Genomic DNA, 23,863 nt, shown 5'->3' on the forward strand with positions numbered 1-23,863 from the left:
GGATCATAGATTTAATAGATATTGATTAATTTATATTTACGATTTATCCAGATTAATCCGTATTTACCCACATATTTGTTGAGCCTGACCTATTTTACACTCTGTTTATTATATATAGTGTGTTCATAGATCAGACTATGATAAATAAAATTTTATTACTATACAGGACAAGCAATTAAATTATTACGAAATTTTCAAGGCACTATTAAAATATGAAACACTCGATATATCTATTAATAAGCCACACTGAGCAAAAATGTACTTATAATTGTCTGATCCATGACCACACAAATTTTATAGTCTCAGCATTTTTAAAGGCAGTTTTTGCCGCGCTACGAGGAACCAGGTGCCCATTGAAGTATTTCCCAACTAATTCGACTTAGGGTCCTTCAAGAAAAGAGCGTACCAATTCTTGCAAGGCCGACAACGCACTTGTGAGCCTTCTGGCTATGTGAGAGTCCATGGGCGACGGTTAACATCAGGTGAGCCTCCTGCCCGTACCACAACGCAACAACTTATTAGTTCTGACTTTGGGATTTCGGTATCTGTGTCAGAGAGATGAGATTAATAAAATTTATTAATAGATAAGTAGGTGATCAGTCTTCTGTGCCTCACACATTTTGTAAATTTTTCGGTCTAGGCTAAGGTTTACTCGTTTTCCTTCTCCGTGCAAATGTTTAATGTGTATTAAGATAGGATTGAGCACAGGGTTGAGAGGCGAGCTCAAGCCATTAGGTCAACACGTCTTCCAACTTGAAAGCCTAACTATTAATGGAAATATCTCCAATCCCATATAATACAATGGTATTGGACATTATACTTCTAATTACTACAGTAGGGATCGTCACCCCTAATCGAAGGAGTTCCGTCATAAATGGTCCAATTAATTAGAAATATGGGTATCAATAGCCACAATTCAAAGGACATAGAGTTAATATAGAACTTAATTACTTAGAGAGATTAGAAATAACACAGCATATGTATAGAATAAGAGAGGTTCAATTGTCCGTTGTATGTATTGTTTTGTATGTGATATACATGCAAATAGTTGCCGCATTGGAGTAATGGTAGCTTACTTTATTAAAATATATAATCTTTGTTCTTTGTGTTGTGTTGTGTTTCTTCTAGTACTTGTTGTATTGTAAATTAAAACACAAAGGTAATTTAATTATTTTAACTTATTTTTTTGAGTTTACATTAATACAAACCACAGTGGTTTTCAAATGTAATATATTGTGATATACTATATTATTTTTTAAATTTAAATAAAAACTAAATGAGGGTAGCGGTCATGGCTACACCATAAAAACTCTATAGTGAAGAAGCTTTTAGCCTTTTAGTCTTTTATTGTGTGAGAATATTAAAAGTTTTACCATAGCAGGTGTAAATTATGAAATGCAATTTTAATGGAAAAAATGATCACGTTGCACGTGGCCATTATTCACAAATTCTAAATTACTAACTTGTGAAGAGTACAAACTTGCACTGTACTTGCGATTTTAATAGGCATGACGAAGTAATATTACTTTTTTATTTTCGTGAATGCAAATTATGAAAACACGACACAGATGTGTTTTACAATTTTCTTTTGATTATTTAGTTGATAAATTGTAATAAGTATAACATTCTCGTTTCAGTGAGTACATAGGTTGACATCACTTATATTGTTTTAAGGTAATAGATGTATCACTTAGTTTATGAAACTTTTATAAGCAACATTTTTTGTTAGTCCAGCAATCGCAATACATCTACTCCTAGTTTAACGTTAGTTTTACAGGATTAAAGACAGCCAACCTAAAACTCTAAATTACTTCAAACACTTAAACGTCAATAGAAAAGATGTTAAATCGATTCTAAATTAACATTTACTTTACAAGTCGTAACTTTGATTCAAACAATGTATTTCATTTAGTTTAAACATCCATGCAAAAACCACCACCGAACTAAACTCGTGTCGTCACGAGAATTTTATATACATACATATGTGTTAAAAATGAAATGTTGTCAATTAAAAAGTAAACATTTGCAATCCAGTTATACCCGGCTATCAGTCAGTTTAAACAGCCATCGGCTGTGACAAACGACAAAATGTAAATGTCAGCCAAAATTGGAAGTGAGTTAAAATGATGCTGGGGGTCGCATGTGGTTTTAAATTTTGGTAAGCTTACAAAACCCTGTCAATTGGTTTGTTTAATGGTGCCTCGATCATATGTACAGGCTTTTTGTTATCTTTTTATATTACTCAAAGAATTTTTCCCCACAAACAAATAAATATTTACAATATTCTAAAACTACACAGTAATAATAATAATTATAAATGAATAAATAGAAAATTACAAACGTAGGTGGGGGTTTATTTTTAATGTTGGCAACATTAGCGAGGAAAGCAGTACTCTGGGGTTACCAGTACCATGTACCAGGTGCCGATTTAAATCTTTAATAAGCGCCTGTGCACTTGAATCCCACGGCCCAAGAATGACTTTTACTGTTCTATTCTGTTCTACGCTCTTTATTTCAGAACTGGCAGTAAATGTAAAATTAGAAGCACTTAATATATACTTATTTTTAACGTTCATAATTAGTACATACATTTGAATTGAATACGTACATTAATTATTATTTAATAGTTTTTTCGACTACCTGTACATTAAAATAAGTTTGACGAATTCAAATGCGTTAAAATTAGTGTAATCTTCATATATTATAAGGTTATAATAATGGAATTGTAATGAATTGTAATTGTAATTTAGTTACTCTGAGCATTTTAAACGGGTTTTACTCGGTAAACTCGCTATAAATTTTAATAAAACAAATTCACAAGCAGAGCTAAGGAGGCAATGGTCCCAGGTGTTTTGAAACATTAGTAAACAATCTTAGCAACTTACAGCTTCAGTGTGTATTGGGTGCACAGCGAACAAGATGGCCGCCACGAAACTTGCGAATTCTGGGAGAAACATTGCGCATACTCTGAAACAAAGGGGATCCTCATTAGAACTAGGTCATTGCTCTAATTATAGTTTACTAAAGCCTTGTATTTAATTAGGCGTATTATGACAAAACATAGAAATATGTTTAAGAAATATTTCACTATTCAAATTATATGTGTTAATTATAAAAGTATTTATTACATATTTTTATTTAAATATGGGAAATAATTTTGAAAAACCAAAATCAACAAAGTTATAATGCGGGGTTATATACAATATTCATACATATTTAAATTTAATTTCGACTAATACATAGAATATGATATAGATTATTAATACACCATAAGCCAAACTTCAGTGAACATAACCACCGGAAGAATTATTTAACTCTAACAGGTTATGCCTTAATTATACATTTATATAAGAATTATATTTTAATTAATATTAATTTTAACTTGGTATTTTTTATTTACATCTTACCTGAAACGGAATTGGCGTTACGATATAAAAATAATTTCATATTATAGTACGTTGTAAGGTATCTAATATATAAAATTTGTGCCACAATGTTTGTTCCCATACTCCTCTGAACGGTGCGACCGATTCTTATGAATTTTTTCATAAGTCTGAGAATCGGCTATTATCTATCGTTCAATCTCATAAATTATAAGAGTTGTCCACTCCAAAAATTTATTATTTATTTTTTTACAATTTTTTTAGTTATTATTCTTTCATGATAGAGGAAACAACAAAACAAACAACCTTTAATTTTCATCCACCCTCTACGATCAACCCCTATTTTCTATTTGTTACCTGAGAACATATAACTTAAACTCTGAGGTGTATAAAGAGAAAAATCACAGAAAAACCTGAAAAGTTTTAATTCCGGAAAACCGAACAGTCTCTGGGGTAGGGTATCAAAATGTTCCACGTTGGTATGTGCTAAAAAGGTAGGCCTATTAATGAGAACGAAGTTTGCGGGGGCAGCTAGGTTTTTAAATAAATTTTACGAAAGGATAAAATAGAACGTGTGTCTGTTTGTGTTAATAAATTTAGTTTAGTCGGAAGTTTATGAAATTTCAAGTTCCATAGTTTCCATTGTTCCCTATATATTCAATCGGCCTATTTGAATGCACTGCATACAGAAGGAGCGGTTAGGTCAAAGTCATTTTAGATCGTTAAGCGGACGTCCGGTGCCTCTAATCTTACTACCTAAGCACCTTACACGAATGCAATATGCATGTCTTCATCTACTTTATGTACGGCACCTGTTACAGTTCGTTGAAATAGAATTCGCATACAATATTCATGGTGTCAAGGCGTACGATATTTATAAGCTATCGATTTTTATGAACGAAGTGTTTTTATGTAGCAGTTGTTGACTTTGAAAATATATTTTCCCTGACCAACGGACAAATACAGATATTTAATTCTAGAATGTAATTTGTCTCTAGTGAAGAGAGTAAATTCTGACAATAAATGTCGATCGAATTAACGAGCTACTCAATTCAGACGTGCGTCATACTTCAAGTTTTCTCACCTTGAATATCAGAGAGGAAGCCTGTGAATAATCTAAAAATAACTTGTTTAAATCTTTGAGGTCATCCCATACATTAGTAAAAAATAACAATGCTGGCCAGGCTACTTCTAATTAATTTGTTATATTGTTTTAAAATAAGTATTGTTTGATGATTTCGTTTTTTAAAACAGTACCGAGAGTTTTTTATGCCGGCTTTTTCTCTCGGCCTACACTCTTCTTCTTTGCCGATGAGTAGGGATGCCTACAGGTTCAAATTTAATGACGTGGATTAAGTGATACCTAAATAAATTTACGTTTCTTATGTTCCACAATAAAGGTATTTTATTTTTCTATTTTTAAAATAATGTGACAAATATTAAGATCTTCCGGGTCTTTAACAAATAAAAACGGTATATGTAGAAAAACAGATTAACCCCAAAATCGTACACAAACAATGCCTAAAAGCCGTGTGTTATTATAACAAAGCGTTTGAAAGGCAATTTGAAAGTTTTGTGGGTTTCGTCAGTGTTCACGATACCCGAGTGCTTTCATTTCAAATAAATACTTTTAATGTATTTATTAGTTCTTGGTTTGACCCAGTTCATAACTTGTTATCATGTAAAAGAGATTACGAGTAATTGTTGGGAACTTTCTATTTACAGAATTTGTTAGTTTATGGGAAAATTGTAAATCTATTTATAATCCAAGAGCTCACATGGAAAAAAGATAATTTAATGTGTCAATACGGAATAGGAATAGTTTTTTTTAATATTTTCACTATTCGATAATTAACATGGCGCATATCAAACATGTTTTGTGATCATTTGTTTTTGTTTAAGAGAACTTTTTTGATCTTTTTCCCATATTAATTTTCTTAAGCGTACGAGTGTGACTTAAATACGCAAATAATGTACATAGTGGTATAATTTGGAACCATCAGAATTAAGTGTCAGTTATAATTTATGGACAATCAATCATAGAAATGTGTAGTAATAATAATAATTAACCAAACCTAGTGCAAAAAACTATTGATTTACAAGCAGCATTTACTGTACACATCTTCATACAAAATTTCAATTTCAAAAAACAAACAAAACCATTGTAAATAAACTGAAGTATTCTCGAATCTCCTTAAGCACTCATTAAAATCGATGCACTTTATTTTTGTATTACGGCTTTGACGGAAATGATTCGATCGTCTTAGTCTTGACATTGGTAATAATAATATCGGCACAAAAACTAATAAACATAAACACATCAACCTCAACTTTGAAAATTCTACATGTCAAATTTTCAATAAATACGTTAGGTATTTATTGAAAATTGATTATATGATTGATTACGTTGAACTATCAGATGCTTTTTCTTATATATTTAAAAAAAATTAATGATAAAAGTATCCTACACCCGTCTTCTGGCTTAGAACTTCCCCTCAAACTATCAGCAAAACCGATTCAGCCATTCTTGACTTATAAATGGTATAACTAACACGACTTCTTTTTATATATATATAAGATTCTAGATTTCCGTAGTCTTGTAGTGTCTTTCTTTCCATGCGAGCTTTTAATTGCATAAACAATGTACAATTTTCCAATAAACAATCTCTATGAATAGTTCCCAGGTTTTAATCTGTAAAATTTATAAGCTGTATAAGCACAAGATTGTAATTTGAATTTCGAATGCTTTACATGTCTTAGGTAAGCAAAATCAGATTTAAAGTTCGATGTGACAATAAACGTGCAACTTTGTTGACACCTCAGCACCACAGGTCCAACACTATCTAATTGAGTCTGTGCACCAACTTCGGTCGGAATTAAGGTTCTCGTTAGTGACTTTTTGTGTTACTGCCAGAATCTCTATCGGAGTTTGCGAAACATTTATACGTCCTCGTAGTTTTCGAGCTTGTATGTAATGAGTTCCTCGATTGGATGCGATACTGGTGTGGGTTTAGTGAAACTTTTGAATGCTCATTGTTTTTATTTGATGGAGTTTGGATGTTATTAAGAGAAGTTTTTTTCGTTTTTATACTGATGGAATGATTCTCATTTAGTGTCTGTTCGTAATAAAGTATGTAATCCGACCTAAAAGTCTTCAGGGATTCCAATTGTACAAATTCATAAAAGGCCGGCAACGCACGCGCGAGCCATCTGGAATTGAGTGTTCTGATTTCACTTAATTAACGTCTAGTTTTTTTTTAAATAAAAACCTTATATAGTAAAAAAATAGATATAGGGTTTATATAATAAAAACACCTTGTTCTACCAATAAAAACTCTAAACACGAAAACATCCGAACATTTGAGATCTATTTATATCTTTCAATGTGAAAAGTTTCAGTGTTTCATTATTCCCAGAAACTTGCATGAAATATTTTATTTGCGAAGTTTCCACTCATACTTTAATATTTTCCGTTTTCACGTGTAACGAAGTATGCTTGCCATCTTTCTCTTTGAACCCGTCTCCAGAATCTTCGTTGCCATGCCAACCGTATATCGTGATTAATGAGGAGTGAAACGGTGCGCAACCTCTCTCTTTGGTGCCACTAAAATGAAAGAATATTCGAGTACACTTACAACATACGTCTCATGTTTGTCAAAAGATATTCCAACTCAATATTAATATCATTATATTCAAATTAATTCTATTTTGGGAGTAGGCGCTTTCTTGTTGCTGTGATTAATTTATTCACGTGTTCGCCCACGCATTTGCGTTTTGTGTGTGTAATACTGCTGTGACAATTTACAAATATGATTACTATAAGCTTCGTTATATTATTGAAATTTATTGAAATTGACTGATGTCACTTTTACAAAGGATAAGCAACAAACTTGTCCTGGTAGCAATGAGATACTAACAAAGGATTATGTTACACGAACATTAATAAGTACATTAACAGATAAAAATCATTTACTTACTACATTATATCGGGATCTTTCAATATTTAAACAACTGGAGTAGTTTTTCCTAGCAATCAATTGATGCTGCTACGAGGTTATTGTCTACGAAACGTAGGCTATCGTCTCAAAAGCTTCGTAGCAGCATAAGCTATTCTCTTCGTAGCAAGTATGGGCTTATTTTGCTCTTCAGACTACCAAAGTACTCTCTATACTATAATAAGCTTTGCAATATTCAGTAATAGTACTAACTTCGTCCAAGTAGATTTCGTTTGCATGGCAAGATTTTGACACCACTTTTATATTAAACTTTTTGACACTATTTATTGGTTGGATGGTTGGAATTTAAAGCTATAGACTCCTAAACTACCGAACCGATATCAATCAAATTTGCACAATGCAGTGTGCAGTTTGATCTAACTTAAAAGATAGCTTACATCTGAATTTATACCCGCAATATTTTTTTATTGCAAATATTTGTTTATTATTTGATATAATTCTTTCACAGAAGAAACAGACCTTTCACATAAGTTCTACCGTTTCGCTTGAATAGTTTACTACTATGTAATATAACAAAAACCTTAGCCACAGCAACGCTTGGCCGAGTCTGTTAGTCTCTAACCTTACCTATCCTTACATATTATAAGGATAGGTTAGGCAGATCTTTCAAGCTATGTATAAACTATTATATGATTTGTGTGTTTATATTTATGTTAACTAACAGTGCAATTATTCCGTTCTACGTAATAGATTATATATCACAAGCGATCCATTCGACCACAACTAATCAATCACGTCGATGCGCCCCCTATGTCAATCCTATCGGATATGTTAATAATGCGACCATAGTACTGGCTATTGAAATGTATATATTTTTCAATGATTCTTAGATTAATAGGTACGATCAAGAATTTGATAAATGTTGTAATTACGTAAGCATATAGGGGGGAGACTATAGTGAGATTTGATTTCATTATGTGGTGATGACGTCAACTGTATTTATTTGCTTTATTAAACGTATTACCCATACATTGTGTGTGGTTGAAAACGAAATACATTTTCATGGATTCATAAAAATGAATACTTTTATCTACTATCATTTTGAGAGCTTTGCTTACTTTTGTTAAGAAGAAGGGAGGGGGGGGGGGGTAATCAATAGATAATCCGTAAATCTGCTTTTGTAATACTTGAACGGCCTCTGAGGCCAAATCAGCGTGCTATTATACACATATATATATATATATATATATATATTATATATATATATATATATATACTAAAATACCTAACGTAATATTAGCGTATTACTATATTATTTATATTATGTACTGTGTATTCTTTATTTAAATTGTTAATGAAAATATATTGAAGTCGTCATTATTTTTTCGCTTCATAACAGTAATTATTCTTTGTGTATCGCTTATAAATCGTTTAATTACGTTATGAGTTCATATCATTTCCAAATTTCTCAATAATTCTTTACACATTCGTATTTCATTTGAAAAATGATAAACAGAAAGCTTTTATGTACGTAATACAAGTTGGGTAACATAATTAATTATTGTATGTAACAGGACAAAGGGTCGGAATTAAGGGCATTTATGACGTCTGCGGCGTGTTTCAAGCAATGAAAAACTAATTCAACGTAGTTAAAACTCCCTAGATGGTCGTCAAGCCAGGGGAAAATAGCCCTTATTTCAATTCCGTAAATATTAAATTTACGTGTCACCTTTGGTCAGGGTTGCTGAACACATCTGTTTATTCAGTCTGGTGTCAGATGAAATCTCGATTTAATATAAAAATAATTACTAATAGATAGCGACTGTTATGTTTATATATGACCTTAATGTCCAAGTTTTTTATATGCAACTTAAATATAAGTTTCATTAAAAATTTAAATTAAAAAAACCGACACATATCATCCACACACGGAAAAACATGACGCATGCGGCGTTACCTAAGTTAAATTTAAGGCTTGAAGTGCAAGCGAGAAGGCGGAACGAGCGACAAAGAGGCACAATCGGCTGCGTTCAGCAGTGTTCGTTCGTTCGTAAAAAATTGCCATAATTGTATTTATGACATAATTGTATATCAGTACAAATGAATGTAACTTGATCAATTCAATTGTGATTTCCATTTATTCCATCTCTATGTATATCCATACAAAATATCTATCAAACAAATAAAATTAAAATTTTCTTTTGAAAAATGTGGTTACATCAGTATTTTTTTATGACGTTGTCACGGTCGTCAACTATCGTCAGTAAACCGATTTTATAGACAACCGTTTTTTTAACTTTGTATTCGCTTGTGACAACCCTACGGCTTAACTGTGACTGCAACGCGCGGTTTCACAGATTTTTTTTCGGTTCATTAAGTCTCGAATGATCCACCGCTCCTCTTGTTTTGGGTAACAAATTTCCTTATTTGCGCAATCCGAGGGACGGATTTATTTTTAAAAGATAATTTTTGTATAATTTACATTTTTAAGATGCTCTTTTCGTTACTGAACGGAAATTAAAAATCCTTTGAAGTGTAATAATTTTTGAGTGTTGTTTAAAATGGTTTGGAGTTCTTACCTCTTCTTCTTTTATTTTACAGATTTAGAGACAATATCAATATGGTGTAATAATTAATTAGCTTGTAACTATGAAACGCTTTTCAGTTTTTTTTCATCGAATAGTTGTTACAAGTTCGATATATTTGAACTCGTGATTCGTAGGCAGTTTTATTGAAATTTTTAGGCAAGTATTGGGCAGTCTGTGTCTATAGTAAAACCAGTTATGTCTATTACGAAGCTCGAAAGGAGGGGAGAGGGTGCCACAGTGGATGGGTTTTTGCCCTCATGCGCCTGAAGAAGTTTCACTTCAAAAAATCAATGCATCTTAGACCTAATGGGGATGCGAATAAATATTTTTAATTATAGCTCGGGGCGCTAAATTGACACTCAAATGTTAAAAAATTCATCAAATACAACTCATATTCTACAAAGGTATTGTATTCTACGAAACGAAAGAAAAGAACTCTTAAGAATGGAGGATAAATCGAGCAGATTAGGTTCATATTATATTTTCAATAGGTAAACGGGATCATGAATTTCAAAGAAGCTTAGAAGTTTATGAAAAGTTTCAGCTGTGAAGTACAACGATTGTTTGGCTAAACGTTTAACTTGAACGAGTATCATATGTACCTAATCTGACGAAAAAATATATGTGAAAAAGTTTATTAATAAACCATAATAGACGCTAATAGTATTTCAACTATACGAACTTTTTTAATGAAGATCTTAAAATTCTAATAACTTTAATACTTAGCCTGATTTTAACGCATTAAATCTTGCAGCGAAAACCTTAAACTTTAGTAGTAATCGATTTTAGTAGTTTTAAGGATATTTTTTTATAGAACAGGGTTAGCATCAGGTCCCGCAAACAGGCGGGACCTGATGCTAAGTGACACCGCCGTCCTTGGACACTCTCAATGCCAGAGGGCTCGCGAGTGCGTTGCCGGCCTTTTAAGAATTGGTACGCACTTATTCACTAATATGAAGATTAATACATTTTCCACACAAGTTTGCTTTAATGATTAATAACATTTTTCTTTTTTAAATCTACTGATAACTTACTTAATTGACATATGTTTTCTGTTGCGTATATTTTGCTTAACTAAGTAATCTGTTTTGGCTTTGTATATTGCCTAAGTGATTTCTTTTATAATATGTATATGTAGCTATAAGTTTACTTATAAAAAAAATAAACTTTTTTATATTGTTTTTGTTTTCCGATTTTTAAATTCATTTGGTTATATCTTCCAAAATACACAAGGATTATGAAGATGATATATATAAGTCTGAAATAGATAACAAATTCAACAAACGGAAACTAACATCGCAGTGATAATGTTTACTTCGTATAAACCGTTGAAATACGAAACGGTTAACCGTTGACCGCACAATTTTGCATATCTAACTAGAAAAGGTTCTCTTTTGTTTACATTTCCTACAATTTCTTTTGTATTGTTAGAAATAGTCAAGCGAAATCTGTTTCGAGCAACGTAGGGATCAGTTAATGACAAAGAGCAGATAGCTTTTTTTTAACCAACTTAAAATAATTAGTATTCTTGATTATTTTACTTCAGTTGTAGTCTTCAATGTAAAAAAACATTTAGTTTTATAATTTACTTTTCAAGTAAAATTAGCGCCGTCACGGTAAAATGTTTCATTACAGTTGGCAAACTGGACATCTTAATCCAGAGGGGACGCGAGTGCGTTTCCGTCCCTTTAAAGTTTTTTAGCGCGTGACTGTGTGGCGATGTCCCTGCTGTGTATTGATAATAATCTATATACATCCGCAAATGTCAGTATTTTACCGTGAATGTAACTAAATGTCTGAACAGTCCGCATCAACCCCAAGTCAATCATAAACGGCTGATCAAAGTTCCACGGTGAAAGGTATCAGGTGTCATCATCAGCATTATTATCAACACACACTGGATTTATAATTATATTTATTTTTTATAAGTAAGTAGATACGGAAAAAAATTGTAATAAGTATTACGTATATCCTAAAACGGAATTAGAGAAAACAAAACAACATAGGTACAGCGGGACCGTGAGATAAGTAGGCAATAATTTGGATTACACATATGATAAACTACTATATAACAATGAAAAAACATATAAGGTAAGGGAAACACTGGATTTAGTTTATTCATATATAAAGTACTACGGGAAGAACAAAAATCTAATATATAAGATACTAGCTGACCCAGCTAACTTCGTTCTGCCTAGCAGTGTAATGACTTTCATCTTCTTTCATCGTGTTAACTTTAGTGACAAATAAATTAAGGATTTCATTAAGGTACTTAATAAAATTATTAATTTTTTTTTTGCAAATACAGAATTTTTTATTGCTTGTCATTGCGAAAGAAGAATGGCATTTCTACACACATTCATCTAGCGCCAATATTGCGATACTGCATGTAAAAGCACTTTCTGATATAAACTTTTTTACATGTCTTCGATCAAGATTAAAGTGTGGTAATACATCTACTCATTTACCTCAAGATCGGAATTACTTGAACTGACACGAATTCGATGTAAAATGTTGTGAAGTTTTCCAACACATGGCACCACATGCTGTTTGCATTCGTAAAATTAATTAATATATTTATTGTTAATAATAATAATAATATTCAATAACTTATCCGAAATTTGATTAATTTTTGCAATTCAGAGCGGAGGAGAATCCACCGAAAAAGAGATAACTAGCTACTATATTATGTGTATTTAAGATGAAACTGCTTATGTTTAAATGTGTTTTTGGCACATGACATATTGTAAATATACTATAGGTGTAGCTGTGAGGATACTGAAAATAAAATATAAAAATAATAAATAAAACATCTTTTTTCTTCTTAGGGACGACAAATTTTCTAAGAAGCATTTTAAGAATAAATCAAGAAATTAATTAATATGAATCACCCACTTATGACTATGGAATATATTTAAGATAAGGTTTTTAAAATGTAAGCTAAAGAGAATTAAACGATAAAACCGAAAAGCTAATCGGGTGATCTTTATGTAAAAGGATTAAAGAGGAAAATTGGATGTTGAGCATAAACTCGGGATAAATTCGTGGTGGACATAGCAAGTGGTAATTAGCAGTAACTAAGGGGATCGGACGGTCGCCTGATTAAAACTGGCTTAACTTGAGCACTTTGGCTCTAGAAACAAATAGAAGTACTACGCGGTAATTATACCTAAAACTTTTGTAATACTGAATCTATTAATTAACAGTTTTAATTGCTCATTAGCAGATCTAGGATTGAAAAGGCTTTGAATTCAAATAATTTTCTCAAGAAATCATAAAACAGTTTTGTGTTTTCGAATATGTCTTACGGCCTGCCGTTTCTATAAAATAACCATCTTATTTTACATTATAGATTAACATTATAAATATATTTAATAGTTCGAGTAGGATTTTGTTTTAATTCATAAAATATCTTCCACTTTGTGCACGTTTTGCGTAATATTAAAGTGGTGTAATAGTAGATAGTACCTGTAGTCCCAGAGCTGATACAGTCCTCGCTTAACGAATAAATATTGCATAACAGAAATCAAATGCTGCTAGCATGAAACGTACACTGCACATGGAGCAAATGTTTTAAAATCGTTTTTATATTCCATTAATCAATTTCTAATTACTTTTATTATTGTGTGATAAAGAAGTTAATTAAATATTTATTTTTTGTGTAATTGTAAAGTAAAATGGTTTCTTGTTATTTTTTTTAATCATTTTTGATAAGTTATTTGTGCTAATACAGGCTATATATTATTGCTTTAATTGCTCTTAATTTTTCATATAACAGCATCAAAAGGGTAGCGTTAGTAGGTTAGGAGGCAGGTTCTACAATGCCGGAACGTCCGCAAAGGTTTGTGCAAAAAAAATGGGACGGGCATTTATCACTTAGGGGTAATCAAATACTCTACTTATTCTCAGTTCTACCGAAAACACGCAAGTTTTCATCGAAATTGGTCAAACTTATTTCTATGACTCCTCTCCTGTGTAGGAGATGATTCTGGGACCTAATACGTAGTTAAAACATTTCATTAATTCACTCACTCAGTTCAAAAATCGAAAAATCAAAAACACGATTAAGAAATTAAAATAACGTAGTAAAGTAGAATCTCTAGACAGTTATTTAAAGATTAAATTCAATCAAGTCGCTAAAGGTCTGTCAGACAAGTGAGTGAACGAAACGTTAACCGAGTTTCCTAAACGTTCCTAGGCAACAAAACTAACCTAACCTAACCTAACTATTTAAAATAATTCATATCACGGATTTTCCAAGTTCTCAGTTCTTAACGATCACACCGAAATAATCACCGCGGAGTCGACAACCTGTTTACAATTTCACCAAAGACCACAATTTCAAACAAAAAACTACTCAATAAACAAACCAACGTTTGCCAAAAAAGACTCTAAAAGTAATCAGCTGTTCATCAATCATGGCCGCCATTTTGATTTACATTATTAATCAACACGCTGGCTTTCGGTCAGACACATAGTAAAACGTTTTCGACCCTGCTTTATTAACATCAAAATGCTAGCGACTTGATTGAATATCGATGTTTAATTAACTATCTAGATATTTAATTAACTCTCTCATTTAACTACTTTACTGCGATATATACATATTTTAAGAAATTTAACATTAAATTTGTTATGGAAGAGCTGGAAATCCTGACACAGGTATTTGTTTACTTACATATATTACACATAATATTGCGTGTAATGTAATAAACATATTTTATTTATTATTTATACACGACAATTCTATATGTAAATATAAATTTATAGACTGTTAATTAAAATAGTGTTGCCCTATATGAAACACAAAGTTATTAACTATTCGAAGTTTCAAGTGGTTTCAATAACGCCATTGATTTATTGACTCCTAACAATTAAAAGTTCCCAAAATCAATCTACAATTAAGGGTTAACGACGCAGCTGTGATTGGACTTTAATATTAATTAATTTTAACTTACGCAAATATGAGAGGCATCTATCGAACAACTTGGACGGTTGCTGAAATTTCCATTAAATAGTTATTAATTTTCCGATTTCAAGGGTTCGCTGAAATATAGATGTTGATTCAATTACTTTCAATATTTCAGATTTTCTTGCGTTAAAACGGTTCACCTGTTTATTTAAATATTTTTAAGACGTTTTTGGGGTTAAAATTTTCTATATTAATTGAATTTTGTGTCACCGTACCACGGGTAAGACGATTTCAATTTTTTTTGTGCTTTGATTCTAACATACATTTTAAATTCCTGGGCAATTAAATTATCCTCTACTCTCTATAAAATTTAAGTTCCTTTTTTATGTATATATATACTACAATCACTTTGACAAAGACACACACACACACAGACTATGAGATAGCACGATGAGTTTTTTTGTTCTGGTTTAAACTCACGCTAGTATGCGTATTGCGTCTAATTGACGTAAGGGATACATACATCCGTCCTATCGTGATTCCACAGAGATATATCTCTGATAGTCAAACGCAGAAGAACGCTTTGTAAGCAACCTGGCTTAGTAAGGAGAACACTTAAATATGTATGGATCATTCAGGATAGGAGTACCTACTTGTTTTTATATGGTACAATAGTATATATGCCGTTATTAGGGGACAAACATAGGGACAATTACGGGCCAATGTCTCCTTAACATGTTTTTGTCCTAGGCGGGACAGACGGTCCCGGTTTGTAGTCATTATCAAGTCTAACAAATTTTCTCTGTACTCAATCATTGTTATGGCCGAGTTTGTAAAAAACGTTTCGTTTGACCGTCTCTTCTCCGACTACTTTGTAAATCCGACTACAACCAAGCATTTTGATCTTTCGATTTGACAATCACAATTAATGTGGCCTTTTGGTATAAATAACCGCCTACAACCTCATAATCTTAACCTAGAGCTAATATCTATATATACTATATGTTATAAATCATATTATTAAAGATTCGGATAATCTGAGATATAGAGGCGAATAGAATATTTATGAATTACCTGTAATATAGTAGAGAGACGAGTGCGTGCAAAAGCAGGTTGACCAGATGGTAGCCAGCTGGCTGCAGACCATGGATAGCGTAGTTCCATCTGAATGTCAACACCGTCAGAGGACGGTACGACTTGTGTGATTGTTCCTGGAAGGAAAGCGGTATTTTAAGTTTCATAAATATATCACTAGGTCAAATAATAACATATTTATATGTGAAAAATGCTTTGTTTATCTAAACTAGGATTAGGAATTCAATGTGAAAAAAATCGTATTCCGTTAATAGAAATAAAACTATATAGTCACGTACATAATTTTTTTTGGAAAATAAATACTTCGTAAACAAATATACGCTTATAAAACATAGTAGGTTTGTAACAAGTCTTCGCTACCTTATTTTAATTGGGTATTGTACAAATTTAACCAAGGTAAGTAAAATTTTCAGAAAATTGTCATAATTAATTCCACCTTGAGAATTGATACCTTGTATAAGTATTTTAAAATCTTATTAATCTTATAAAAATTGGTTTACAATATAACAAGACACAAATACAATATAGATTTACCAACGCGTGCCAATGCTCGGAACACTGGTACATAAGAAAAAAATATTACTTAATGTGACACTATGCATAACGAAGAGAAAAAAAATCGATCCAAAAATTAATAAATTATGGGAAAATGGATTTAAATGTGTGAGGGAGCACCGATGGAAATTCAGACTTAGCTAATTAGAATGTATAATGCTCACTGACACTTCACTTAATACCTATTGTATATTTTATTTATTTAATCATCTAAGGGATCTCTTATACCTCTATATGTATTCATAGTTATCAAAGAACTAAACGAAAGTTGATACTATATCAATGCTTATTCGAACTGCACGTAGCAAAGTATGAAAGGATAAATCACCTTTACGAACGTACAAAAATGTCGGTGTCACATAAACTTGATTCATGGGGTACAAAATTAGCTAGAGTTATGTAGCTTCTTTAAATGAAATTCCATGTCGGGTATCAGCTGCGGTCATTTGTCATTTAAAAATACAACTTTTGAAACGAAGGGTTTATATGGAAATATTTTGTGACGATACCTGAGTTTTTTGGACATGTAACAAAAGAGGTCCAGAAAATTTAGAAAAGCTTATTGTGAATGGCTTAGTGTAAGGCACCCGACCTCAAGCCTCAAGGCAGTTGCAGGTCATAACATAACCCAGCAATTTGACACCCAAAAAATGTGCCTACAGAAATGATTAACGCGCCTACAGAAGAAATGTGAGCAGCCTGCTAGAGCAGTGTTAGCCTAGTAGCTTCAGCGTGCGACAGTAATCTCTGATGTTGTAATTTCGATCGCTGGCTGTGCACCAATGGAATTTCTATCTATGTCCGCCTCTTATTCGCTCATACGATGCTCATCGTAAGGAAACCGACATGTCTCAAACAGAAGGCTGAGAACCTAGCCTATGAAATCAAAATACTTAAACAAACGGATGCAATCTGACTCATACAGGGTTGTAGAGACATTGGGGTATTGACGGACCAGCGTTGAGGATAAAAATAATTTATTCATAAAGATAACACAATGTATACGATACTAAACTTACATTTACTGTCAGGTCTCAAATCAAGAATCTGAAATTATAAACTCTCCAGAAAATCTCAGCCAAGATCTGCAACTAACAGCATACTGCCATATGGACAAGTATATACTTTGTTCATACATTATAATTATAAATTGAATTAATAGTCCTGTACGAACATTTTTCTGTATTCAAAGATAACAGTTTTGATAAGAAGTTTTGTTTTGGTTTAATTATGTACATCGATGCATACCGCATCTGACCTGAATAATTTACATAGAAATCCCGGATCCCTGGTCAGAGTATGACGAACTACGCGTTCATAGACTATACACGCCGAATTGTTCCCTCTTCGTTTTTTGAATTCGGTTATCAATTGTCGTCAATTTATTTCGTATATTGATTAAACCTGGAAACACAGTAACATTCTAAACTTTTTACTTACAAACAATACAAGAATTTACGTAAAGAGTGGTGTTATATAAAAGACCTGTTAAAGGTAAGTTTCATGTTACATATTCGTTAAATAAATATATAAACTTCTCTTTCATTATGTCTATTCATGAAAATATCATATTGTAAAGTACTGTTGTGCGAGGATAAAACGCGATTAATTATTACAAACACCCTTTTGCCAGCCTAGTATAGTTTTAAATAGTGTAGATAACGCGTTTTCCTATAATATAATTTTGAACTTTTTCTACTTCTCTAAAACATTAATTCAGCTGTAAAAATGACACTAATTCAAACCGATGGAGATGTGTATGTTTGAGCATTGCTCATCCGTTGGGAGATATGTAGGTTGGAATATTACGCTAAAATACTTTGGTATTACAAGATTGTTTGGAGTGGTTTTTAATGTAATAATAATTAAATATAAAAAACAGATTAAATTCAATGACAATATTGATATGTGAAATACAGAGAAGGTCACCGTTATGAACTTTTTGATGTTAATCTTCTTTATGCGTATGAGGGCAGATTTTTTTAGGAAACGTCAAATGTCAAACAAACGTCAAAATGGAAAAAATACACGCTATTGATTGATGTATTCAATTAGAACTTAGATATTAGTACTTTAGATGGCAATTCTGTAGCATAACGTCTTGTGCAGTAAACGCAGATTTTTTATTCATTTATATTATCATTAGCACATATTCAGTGTGTAAACAGTAATATAGGTATAGGTAGTAATATAGGTATACAAATACATGGATTAATCATATACTTGACATGATCATCTATTGGGGCTTTTACCTTAGTAATGTATACTTGTACTCACGATTTTATATACAACGTAGATAGGTTTTAGATTAAAGGCACGTCTTAGGAACGTGAACAAAACGAAAGGTGGCAAGTCAAAACCTATAATGATATGAATATTATCTAAAGGTGTCGAAAGATAGGTGACTTGGTCCGATTGTTGACAAAGCAGTAAAGGAGAACCTGAATGACTGAATACCACGACAAAGAGGACTTGCACATAAATTATTAAAAATGGTGATAACTACCAGTGAGAATCGCAACGACCATATTTACACCAATTTGTGATAATCAAGTGCCATATCTCTTATTTCGTGGGTATGAGAGTCAAATCGATCCTTTAATATTGATAGTTTCAAAGGTTTAAAGTGCAAATAAATTGATATAATAATAATGTAATTAACGCCCATTGAGTAGTTGTTAATATATAGATCTAGCAATATTGGCAAATCAAATAAACCACATGTTACAATTGACTTTGATGTAGTTAAATTATAAGCTCTGTGATAATGAGCAATGTCAGTAACTTGCTCCGGCATATATAATAAATGATTATGTATAATTGTATATTTTTTATATCTATCTTAATCTGTTTAAAGGCTAGAAGTAACTAACTAACATACGTTTTTAACGTAAGTTAAAACTCAATTTTACAGCAGTAAGCCAGATTTTCATTGAGACTTTCTGTAGAAGTTTTGCCATGATTGACATACGCCGGCAGTTATTGGGGTCTTACGATCAAAATTCCAATACATTTTCGACATATGGAAGTCATAAGACTAAAACTGAATTCTTCCTTAGACGTGCTAGTCCATACGCTTAATGCATAGTGAGTGAGTGTTAGAACTCACGATTTCTGGGTTGATAATCGTGCTTAGTATTACATTCCACATCTATTTTTATTCATAAAGTAGAAATGATTGTAGATAACTTCAAATCAAATTATATTCCATCCTTGAATTTAAATTGGAATTATATTTTTTTTCAAAGGTGGTAAAGAAAGCCGATAAGCCGATGAAATATTTATAATTCTTACAAGTAGAAAATGACTTAACATATTTAAAAGTAATCCCTCAAACTGGGTATCTTTAACAGTTCTAAGTTTAAATAAGTTATTTCTTAGTAGTTTAGTTTTCAACATAACTTCAAAATCTTGTTAAAAGTTTGGTGTTTTAAACGTTGTATAGTAAGTTTGTAACAAGTCTTCGCTACCTTATTTTAATTGGGTACTGTACAAATTTAACCAAGGTAAGTAAAATTTTCAGAAAATTGTCATAATTAATTCCACCTTGAGAATTGATACCTTGATAAGTATTTTAAAACCCTAAAAACCTTATAAAAATGGTTTACAATATAACAAGACACATGGACATTAATACAACACAAATAAAAGCACTCACACAAACACAATATAGATTTACCAACGCGTGCCAATGTTCGGAACACTGGTACATAAGAAAAAAATAGGACTTAATGTGACACTATGCATAACGAAGAGTAAAAAATCGATCCAAAAATTAATAAATTATAGGGAAATGGATTTAAAAGTGTGAGGGAGCACCGATGGAAATTCAAACTTAGCTAATTAGAATGACCAATGCTCACTGACACTTCACTTAATACCTATTGTATATTTTATTTATTTAATCATCTAAGGGATCTCTTATACCTCTATATGTATTCATAGTTATCAAAGAACTAAACGAAAGTTGATACTATATCAATGCTTATTCGAACTGCACGTAGCAAAGTATGAAAGGATAAATCACCTTTACGTACGTACAAAAATGTCGGTGCCACATAAACTTGATTCATAGGGTACAAAATTAGCTAGAGTTATGTAGCTTCTTTAAATGAAATTCCATGTCGAGTATCAGCTGCGGTCATTTGTCATTTAAAAATATAACATTTGAAACGAAGGGTTTATATGGAAATATTTTGTGACGGTAGGTACATAATTTTTTTGGTCATGTAACAACAGAGGTGCAGAAAATTTAGAAAAGCTTATTGTGAAGCTTAGTGGAGAGCATTCGACCTCAAACCAGATTCCGTGCTTGTTATCTAATAAAAGCTCTTGCAGGCCATAACATAACCCAGCACTAAGGCATACATAAGAAATTGTGCCTAAAGAAATGGTTAACTAAAGAAGAAGTGTGAGTAGCCCGCTACAGCAGTGTTAGCCTAGTAGTTTCAGCGTACGACACTAACATACTTAAGGTTGTAGTTTCGATCGCTGGCTGTGCACCAATGGAATTTCCATTTATGTCTGCCTCTTCGCTCACACGTTGCTCATCGTAAGGAAACCGACATGTCTCAAAAAGAAGGCTGAGAACCTAGCCTATGAAATCAAAATACTTAAACAAACGGATGCAATCTGACTCATATAGGGTTTTAGAGACATTGGGGTATTGACGGACCAGCGTTGAGGATAAAAATAATTTATTCATAAAGATAACACAATGTATACGATACTAAACTTACATTTACTGTCAGGTCTCAAATCAAGAATCTGAAATTATAAACTCTCCAGAAAATCTCAGCCAAGATCTGCAACTAACAGCATACTGCCATATGGACAAGTATATACTTTGTTCATACATTATAATTATAAATTGAATTAATAGTCCTGTACGAACATTTTTCTGTATTCAAAGATAACAGTTTTGATAAGAAGTTTTGTTTTGGTTTAATTATGTACATCGATGCATACCGCATCTGACCTGAATAATTTACATAGAAATCCCGGATCCCTGGTCAGAGTATGACGAACTACGCGTTCATAGACTATACACGCCGAATTGTTCCCTCTTCGTTTTTTGAATTCGGTTATCAATTGTCGTCAATTTATTTCGTATATTGATTAAACCTGGAAACACAGTAACATTCTAAACTTTTTACTTACAAACAATACAAGAATTTACGTAAAGAGTGGTGTTATATAAAAGACCTGTTAAAGGTAAGTTTCATGTTACATATTCGTTAAATAAATATATAAACTTCTCTTTCATTATGTCTATTCATGAAAATATCATATTGTAAAGTACTGTTGTGCGAGGATAAAACGCGATTAATTATTACAAACACCCTTTTGCCAGCCTAGTATAGTTTTAAATAGTGTAGATAACGCCCTTTCCTATAATATAATTTTGAATTATTTTTAACTTTTTCTACTTCTCTAAAACATTAATTCAGCTGTAAAAATGACACTAATTCAAACCGATGGAGATGTGTATGTTTGAGCATTGCTCATCCGTTGGGAGATATGTAGGTTGGAATATTACGCTAAAATACTTTGGTATTACAAGATTGTTTGGAGTGGTTTTTAATGTAATAATAAATATAAAAAACAGATTAAATTCAATGACAATATTGATATGTGAAATACAGAGAAGGTCACCGTTATGAACTTTTTGAAGTTCTTTTTGAAGAATCTTCTTTAGGCGTATGAGGGCAGATTTTTTAGGAAACGTCAAATGTCAAACGTCAAAATGGAAAAAATACACGCTATTGATTGAATTAGAACTTAGATATTAGAACTTTAGATGGCAATTCTGTAGCATAACGCCTTGTGCAGTAAACGCAGATTTTTTATCATTTATATTATCATTAGCACATATTCAGTGTGTAAACAGTAATATAGGTATAGGTAGTAATATAGGTATACAAATACATGGATTAATCATATACTTGACATGATCATCTATTGGGGCTTTTACCTTAGTAATGTATACTTTGTACTCACGCTTTTATATACAACGTAGATAGGTTTTAGATTAAAGGCACGTCTTAGGAACGTGAACAAAACGAAAGGTGGAAAGTCAAAAACCTATAACGATATGAATATTATCTAAAGGTGTCGAAAGATAGGTGACTGGGTCCGATTGTTGACAAAGCAGTAAAGGAGAACCTGAATGACTGAATACCACGAAAAAGAGGACTTGCACATAAATTATTAAAAATGGTGATAACTACCAGTGAGAATCGCAACGACCATATTTACACCAATTTGTGATAATCAAGTGCCATATCTCTTATTTCGTGGGTATGAGAGTCAAATCGATCCTTTAATATTGATAGTTTCAAAGGTTTAAAGTGCAAATAAATTGATATAATAATAATGTAATTAACGCCCATTGAGTAGTTGTTAATATATAGATCTAGCAATATTGGCAAATCAAATAAACCACATGTTACAATTGACTTTGATGTAGTTAAATTATAAGCTCTGTGATAATGAGCAATATCAGTAACTTGCTCCGGCATATATAATAAATGATTATGTATAATTGTATATTTTTTATATCTATCTTAATCTGTTTAAAGGCTAGAAGTAACTAACTAACATACGTTTTTAACGTAAGTTAAAACTCAATTTTACAGCAGTAAGCCAGATTTTCATTGAGACTTTCTGTAGAAGTTTTGCCATGATTGACATACGCCGGCAGTTATTGGGGTCTTACGATCAAAATTCCAATACATTTTCGACATATGGAAGTCATAAGACTAAAACTGAATTCTCCCTTAGACGTGCTAGTCCATACGCTTAATGCATAGTGAGTGAGTGTTAGAACTCACGATTTCTGGGTTGATAATCGTGCTTAGTATTACATTCCACATCTATTTTTATTCATAAAGTAGAAATGATTGTAGATAACTTCAAATCAAATTATATTCCATCCTTGAATTTAAATTGGAATTATATTTTTTTTTCAAAGGTGGAAAAGAAAGCCGATAAGCCGATGAAATATTTATAATTCTTACAAGTAGAAAATGACTTAACATATTTAAAAGTAATCCCTCAAACTGGGTATCTTTAACAGTTCTAAGTTTAAATAAGTTATTTCTTAGTAGTTTAGTTTTCAACATAACTTCAAAATCTTGTTAAAAGTTTGGTGTTTTAAACGTTGTAACTATTGACCAAACTTTTGGAACTCGGTTTAGGAGTTTTCGCAATGTTTTAACATTGCAATAATTTTACATAGCTTAATGAAGTAAAAAGTATGAATCTGCAAATATATATTGGATAAGTTATGTTTGTAATTCTATGTTTAACTTGATGAAACACGAATATAATGACATTTTCTAGAAATGATTCCTAGATCGATTTATCGCACCC

General features: G+C 31.8%; 1 protein-coding gene across 1 annotated transcript in view; it reads right to left on the reverse strand.

The window, feature by feature from the left end:
- The window catches only part of LOC111001231 (protein O-mannosyl-transferase Tmtc3), a 152,230-nt gene that overhangs the window by 15,367 nt on the left and 113,000 nt on the right, over positions 1-23,863 (reverse strand). Inside the window, exons 2-3 of the mRNA XM_022271032.2 lie at positions 15,914-16,050; positions 2,886-2,967 (exon numbers count right to left, since the gene is read on the reverse strand). Of these exons, the coding sequence (XP_022126724.1) occupies positions 2,886-2,967; positions 15,914-16,050 (219 nt within the window). The remainder of the gene's footprint in view (positions 1-2,885; positions 2,968-15,913; positions 16,051-23,863) is intronic.

The sequence above is a fragment of the Pieris rapae genome, chromosome 17 (genome assembly GCF_905147795.1).
Source record: "Pieris rapae chromosome 17, ilPieRapa1.1, whole genome shotgun sequence".
In the NCBI taxonomy this organism is placed as follows: domain Eukaryota; kingdom Metazoa; phylum Arthropoda; class Insecta; order Lepidoptera; family Pieridae; genus Pieris; species Pieris rapae.